The sequence below is a fragment of the Telopea speciosissima genome, chromosome 9 (genome assembly GCF_018873765.1).
Source record: "Telopea speciosissima isolate NSW1024214 ecotype Mountain lineage chromosome 9, Tspe_v1, whole genome shotgun sequence".
NCBI lineage: Eukaryota > Viridiplantae > Streptophyta > Magnoliopsida > Proteales > Proteaceae > Telopea > Telopea speciosissima.
Genome location: NC_057924.1, coordinates 60,680,701 through 60,687,258, shown reverse-complemented (window position 1 = coordinate 60,687,258; position 6,558 = coordinate 60,680,701). Strand labels below are relative to the sequence as shown.

General features: G+C 39.6%; 1 protein-coding gene across 1 annotated transcript; it reads left to right on the top strand.

Annotated features, from left to right (window-relative positions):
- Nucleotides 1-3,223: 3,223 nt before the first annotated feature.
- Nucleotides 3,224-6,102, top strand: LOC122639278 (monooxygenase 2-like). The gene is made up of 7 exons (XM_043832094.1): nucleotides 3,224-3,357; nucleotides 3,467-3,613; nucleotides 3,742-3,795; nucleotides 4,034-4,045; nucleotides 4,789-4,954; nucleotides 5,133-5,361; nucleotides 5,488-6,102. The coding sequence occupies exons 1-7, from the start codon at nucleotides 3,284-3,286 to the stop codon at nucleotides 6,042-6,044; spliced, it is 1,239 nt and encodes a 412-aa protein (XP_043688029.1). The 5' UTR covers nucleotides 3,224-3,283; the 3' UTR covers nucleotides 6,045-6,102.
- Nucleotides 6,103-6,558: the final 456 nt, after the last annotated feature.

The window sequence follows — 6,558 nt, the reverse complement described above, 5'->3', positions numbered from 1 at the left end:
GGGACGATTTATTCATTTTGGTACGTTCCTTTTCTGTCGTCATAATGTGATGACAGGATGGACTGTGGCTCGGGTCACTGTATCTGAAGCTTTTTTTCGTTGCAGAGGAGTGAAGATTAAGAGGAAGAAGAGTTCAGGAGTTCCAAACAATAAAACAAGTCTGAAATTTTAGGGATTCAAATCCTTCGTTCAATGAATCTGTTTTAGAAAACCAAAACAGCGGTGGTGGTTGGAGTTTGGAGTAGGACCAACCTTAATAAAGCACCTCAAACGTCATTTTTCAAAGTTAGTATATCTCAAATGTTACTTTTCCAAACTTAAGACACCTTAGATGTAATTTATTTATTTTTTATTTAAATAACTAAGGGGGTAAAATGGACATTTAAACTTTGAGTGCTAACTGTGCTTAACGTCAGGGGGAAGGTTGATATTTTAACAAGGTTTGGCATGTCCGTGATATATTGTATACTTACAGGGGGTGTCCGTGAAATTTTCCCAAAAAACAAAAAACAAAAAACAAGGCATACTTGTTTTTTCAAATCTGTTTCTTGGCCCATAAATTTTAATTTCTATTTCAAGAAACAATAGAAACATAACACATTTATCAAACACTTTTTGGGGTGTTTTTTCGTTTCTTAGAACAGAATAACGCAAAAACACGTTTCTTGGAGTGTTATCAAACGGGCTCTTAGTCCCTCCCCACTCTTTTAGGAGGAGGAAAAGGGAGATATTAAAAAAATGAGGGGAGGGTTCCCTTGTGTTTCCTTTTGGGTGTTGGAGGGGGATTCTGGGAATCCCTTCAAACAAGGGGGTTGCGTAGGAGATTTTTAAAAGGGGGAGGGGTTGCAAGAGTGTTTCGGGGAATGGTTTGCTACCTAGTCATGTGGTTCCTACACTAGCGTGGGGGGGGCAATGAGGGGGCACTCAAGGGCATCCAATAAGAGGGGCGGGGCAGTTATTTCGCCCCCTTGTGTGTGGGCACAGGGGAGCACGACCAGACAACGTTCCTTTTTTCAAAAAAATAATATTATATCTAAAGGGGAAAAAAGGATACCAGGTCACGTAACCCCTAGGCCAGTGCAGGGGCCAACGGAAGCACACACACGGGCATCCCACTGGAGTGGGCCCATGGGAGCAAGGTGGTCATTTCACCTTCCCTAAAGGCACTGGGGCCATGTATTAGACAGCGATTTCCCACCCATATCTAAATTAATAGTTCACCACTTTTTTTTCTATTACTTTTTTATAATCACACAAACCACATGCCAATTGCCAAGCCCAAAAGGTTAGCTATAGTTCACCTGATCCGACTCCTCTACTTCCATTCATGATACTTCCATCTTACTTTCGACTCTCCACAGATCGCCACGTGTCAAAGCAGTCATCCAACGTTTGAAAATGAAAGTATTCAAAAAAATTTAAATTTTCGTTCAAACCCTTATGAGACTTAAAACCCCTAAACAACCCAACCCAACCGGCTCAAAGGTTACTCAAACCAAACCCCAAACCCCAAACCCATCTTCTCTCAAACTCTACGAAACCCAAGCCCCCATCTTGTTTCTCCTCTTCTTCTTCGTCTTCCTCCCAAAAACTCAACTGCTCTGCTCCGCTCCGCTACTCTCTTCTGCTTTTCTTTCGAAAATTTCAAAGAAGGCTTGCAATCGTTCCTGTTTATTAATAGTTGCCGCTAATTGCTTCATTTGTTTTAGCTACAAAGATATTATATTGTTAACAAAATTGTCATCCAAAACGTCTGTTTCCAACAGTAAACTCAGGTAAATCGTTCCTCCAAGATCAATCACATTGACTATCACACTTTGTTCTATCTTCTCTGTCTGTTCTCTCGTGTGAAATGTGACCACACAGAGAGAGAAAGAGAGAGGTGATGGTGGTGGGTTAAAACGGATCTACAGTCTCCAATTTAATTTCGATCCAATTGGAAATAATAGGAACAGAAGGAAAGGCAAGGCTGGATTTGAATTCACAGTCTCTGTAATCGAGGAGAAAGGAAGGATTGTGTTTAAGGAATAATAAAAGAGAGAAAGGAGAATGAAATATTGAAATGAATAAAGCAAGGGAGAAGAGGAGAAGAGAGGAGAGGAAATGAGGAATAGCGAAATGGTGCACTGGTGTGAATGGAGTTTGGAGACGCACGTGATTGCCAGGGGTATAGGATGGGGGCCCGCATAAATCATGTGGTCGATTCTAGCCTAGCTTCTCATTCTCTCTCGCCATTAAGAAAAGCTTGAAGTGGAGAGGCAGAGTTTTGTTGGGTTTGAAACAGAAAGAGAGCAAGAACACCTATAAGGCTGCTTTGAATTTCCGTAACCCAACCGGATCGATTGCAAGGCTTCTTTGAAATTTTCGAAAGAAAAGCAGAAGAGAGTAGCGGAGCGGAGAGGTTGAGTTTTTGGGAGGAAGAGGAAGAAGAAGAAGAAGAAGAAGAGGAGAAACAAGATGGGTTTGGGGTTTGGTTTGAGTAATCTTTGAACCGGTTGGGTTGGGTTGTTTAGGGTTTAAGTCACAGTTCAATGGTCTCACAAAGGTTTGAATGAAAATTTGAAAATTTTTGAATGCTTTCATTTTTAGACGTTAGATGACTGCTTTGACACGTGGCGATCTGTGGAGACGCGAAAGTAAGATGGAAGTACAGGGAGGTTCAAGAGTTCAACTCTCCTGATCACATTTGATTACATTTGTGCCATTATAATGACACCCTTTGTGCTTTTCCCTCTCAGAGTGTTAATTCCTCTCTCTATCCATAAAAAAAAAATTGAAAATGATTGTTTGTTGTCTCACTTCTTGGGTGCGGGGTGCCAATGCGTTGGCTTTAGACATAGAAAGGAAAAGGACGAACTTCCATGGAATCATTATCTTGCACAATCCCAAAGAGGGCCACTATGAAACGTAACGCCCATCAATCATCAGCAGTTATTCATGGCGGCTGTCCGACAAGGCTTCAACAACTCTGTTTGACTTCTTCTCCTCCATTCAAACCCCAACTCCTCTTTTCTCTCTGTGTCCTGTAAACAAAGTTCTTTAATCCTTTACCGACAAAAAAACACAAAGTTCTTTAATCTTATCTTTTCTTCTTTTCCTGTTAAAATACTATAAAACAAAGTTGGTGCGGATCGACATGTATGTCCATATACGCCTAATCCAGAATCTTCTTCTCCTTTGATTCCCTTTCCCCTTTTTCTCTAATTGCTATATAAATAAAGTTGTTCTGCAATGACCTTACGGTGGGAGGAGGAAGAGTAGCAGCAGCAGCAGCAGTAGAGATATGGAAACAGTTGAAGACATTGTAATAGTTGGTGCTGGAATTGCAGGGCTCACTACAGCCTTAGGACTTCACAGGTATATACTACTACTTTCTCCTCCTTTATTAAGGGCTTACTGTTTTACTAATATATTTTTCAGTTTGATTTGGACAAGAGTGAAGATGAAAAAATACTAATTTTTGTAGGATGGGATTGCGAAGCTTGGTGTTGGAATCATCAGAAAGCTTGAGGGCTACTGGATTTGCATTTCTGACATGGACTAATGCATGGAAGGCTTTGGATGCTGTAGGCATTGGTGATACCCTAAGAGAAGAACATGTTCAGCTTGATGGGTAATTACAGGATCTTCTCTGCTTCCAGACACAATATTTTTAGGCCTGAATGAGGCATGGTTAATAACTCATACAAGTTGAAGAATTGGAGTAACTATTGACTCAGAAATTTGAGTATGTGTTTGCAGGTTAGAGAGTGTATCAACCATTTCTGGCCTTTCTTCCTCTTATATGTCATTTAAGTAAGTAACTAACTACTAATTTTAAATGCAAAAATGTAAGATTAATCATATGTGTAATCTCAAATTCTCAGCCAAGGATGTACCAGGAATCTTGCCCAACTATTAACTCTAATTCATGGGTAACTAGGGTTTTTAGATCATAGTTTTGAAAATAGGACTAAACATCAAAACTGTTTTCAGGTTCCAATGCCATTTTTGTTCTGGGTATTTAACCATGGAAATCTAACAGGAAAACTAGGGCTCCCATTAGGTGACTTGTTTAGTTTAGTGCATTTTGATCAATTCAGATCGTCTGCGTCGCAAACTGGGCTGCACGCACAATGACCGCCTTACCCCCATTCAGGCAAGGCATTTGGACAGGGATAAGGCGGTCTTTGCCCGTGCGGCTCAGTCTGCGCCGCTCAGGCTGCTATGGGCAGCGCACCGTAGAGGATGTGAATCCCATTTGATTGGTTATTATGGTCTGTTTTTTAAAATTATGCTCTTAGTTTGAATGATATTGAATCAGTTCTAGGGCTGTCCTTGGGGTTGTTAGTTTCCAGCCTGAATCACTCGGACCGATTGAAATCGTTCGGTTCAACCTGAACCGAACCCTTATTGGCGTGTTTCCGCTTGGGTTTTTTTTGGGGAATTTTATAAATGTACGTATCTGAAAAACCAAAACCTGTAACAATATGATAACAGCCCTATAAAAGCCAACCCATTAAAAATCAAACCGGATAGAGACCGAACTTCAGCTTAACACTTTTGCTTTGGTTTGACCCATTACTATTCTGAAACTGGTTCAGCCAATTGATACTGGACTGAACCGATCAATTGACATCCCAAGGCTGGTCCTACTTGAAATTTAAGAAATGCAAGGGCTGGACCCTGGCTCATGTACACCCTTGGATGATTCTTTTCATTGAACCTATAATTACATAAATGCTTCTGATATATAGGTTGTGGCTTGAATTAATTGTATGGCTTATAATTGTGAGCTTACAAATGCAGTAAAGGCAATGAAGTTCGTGCTGTGAGAAGGAAACTTTTGCTAGATGCCCTTGTAAAGGATCTACCACCAGGCACCATTAGGTTCTCTTCCAAGCTTGTTTCCATTGAGGAATCAGGCAACTTAAAATTACTACATTTAGCTGATGGATCCTTCCTAAAGACCAAGGTAAAAAAAACAAACCCATCACAGATTAGTTCATCTGATTTTCAACCCCAATTTCAAGTTTAAAATCCTTAACTGGGACTGATTCGGATATCGATTCTGGGTTTTGAATCATTGGTCACAATTGTGACTCACTACCATATAATCTACCAATTTCTGAAACATTGTTTTCCAATTTCAGGCATTAATTGGGTGTGATGGAGTGAATTCAATTATTGCAAAATGGTTGGGTCTTGAAACGCCAGTCTTTTCTGAGAGATGGGCATTTAGAGGTATTGCAGAATACTTGGATGGCCATGGCCTTGAACGCATATTCTTTCAGTGCTCTGGAAATGGCTCTCGCTGTGGTATGATTCCTTGTGATGAGAAGACTGTATATTGGTTTTTCACTTGGACTCCCTCTTCCCAAGGTAAAAGTATTTCATAAATTGAAGATCAGTTATTTATAAATTTGAATTTGAATACAATAAATTAAAACAAATCTTTCACCTCAACTCTCTGAATCTTTCTCTGTTCTTCTCAATTGTTGTATGTAGAGAAATGCATAAATGATAGCCCAGCCATGATGAAGCAGTTTGTGTTGAACAATCTTGGGAAAGCACCGGAGGCATTAGTGAATGCCATAGAAAAGACTGATTTGGGTAGTATTGTAGCCTCACAACTAAGGTTCAGGAAGCCATGGAATGTGTTATGGGGAGATATCTCTAAAGGAAATGTCTGTGTAGCTGGAGATGCTCTCCACCCAATGACACCAGATATTGGTCAAGGTGGGTGTTCAGCATTAGAAGATGGTGTTGTTCTTGCTAGGTGCCTTGCTGAGGCTCTGTTGGAAGAGACAAGAAGAGAATCCATGAAAGTAGAAGAAAAAGAAGAAGAAGAATGCAATCGGATAAAGAAGGGTTTAGAGAAATTTGCTAAGGAAAGGAGATGGAGAAGCTTTGAACTTATTAGTACAGCTTATATGGTGGGCTTCATACAACAAAGTGATGGAAAATTTCTTACTTTCTTAAGAGATAAGTTGTTGTCACCATTCTTAGCTGGGTTGCTTTTGAAGAGGGCTGCTTATGATTGTGGGAAACTCAACATCTCTTAGGTTTTTTTTTTTTTTTTTTAGGAAGTAATTTATGGTTGATAAATGTATTAAATAAAAAATTTTAAGAGGTTAGATTTACTTAAGAAGTTGAATCAACTCAAAGGTGAATCCAGACACTCTATTGAAGTATTTACTTTATGCAAGCTTTTTTAATACAAGTTGTGTCACGCCCCCATCCCAACAAGGGATAAAATACATTATAAGGGGTGACTAGGACAACGCTTGTCATCATACTAAGCTTGCCAGATCACGACACAGTCCCAACGCATACATAACTAATATTAAAACAATATAATATCGAGTGCGGAAAGAGAAATATTACATTCCAAATGATCGAGGTTTTGCGAAGCGTATAAAATCAATAGTTACAAGATGATCAAAGCCTAGATGATAAATACCGTAGTTAATTCATTTTTCATTACCATCTAATAATGATCAACAAGGGTATAAAAGAAAATGTTTATACATGGACCTACGCCCTAAAATAAACAAAAGGGGAACAAGTCCCTAGAAT

Coding starts and splice junctions, on each gene's coding strand:
- LOC122639278 (XM_043832094.1), top strand. CDS start 3,284: ATGGAAACAGTTGAAGACATTGTAATAGTTGGTGCTGGAATTGCAGGG. Junction 3,358..3,466: donor ACAGCCTTAGGACTTCACAG/GTATATACTACT, acceptor TAATTTTTGTAG/GATGGGATTGCGAAGCTTGG. Junction 3,614..3,741: donor GAACATGTTCAGCTTGATGG/GTAATTACAGGA, acceptor ATGTGTTTGCAG/GTTAGAGAGTGTATCAACCA.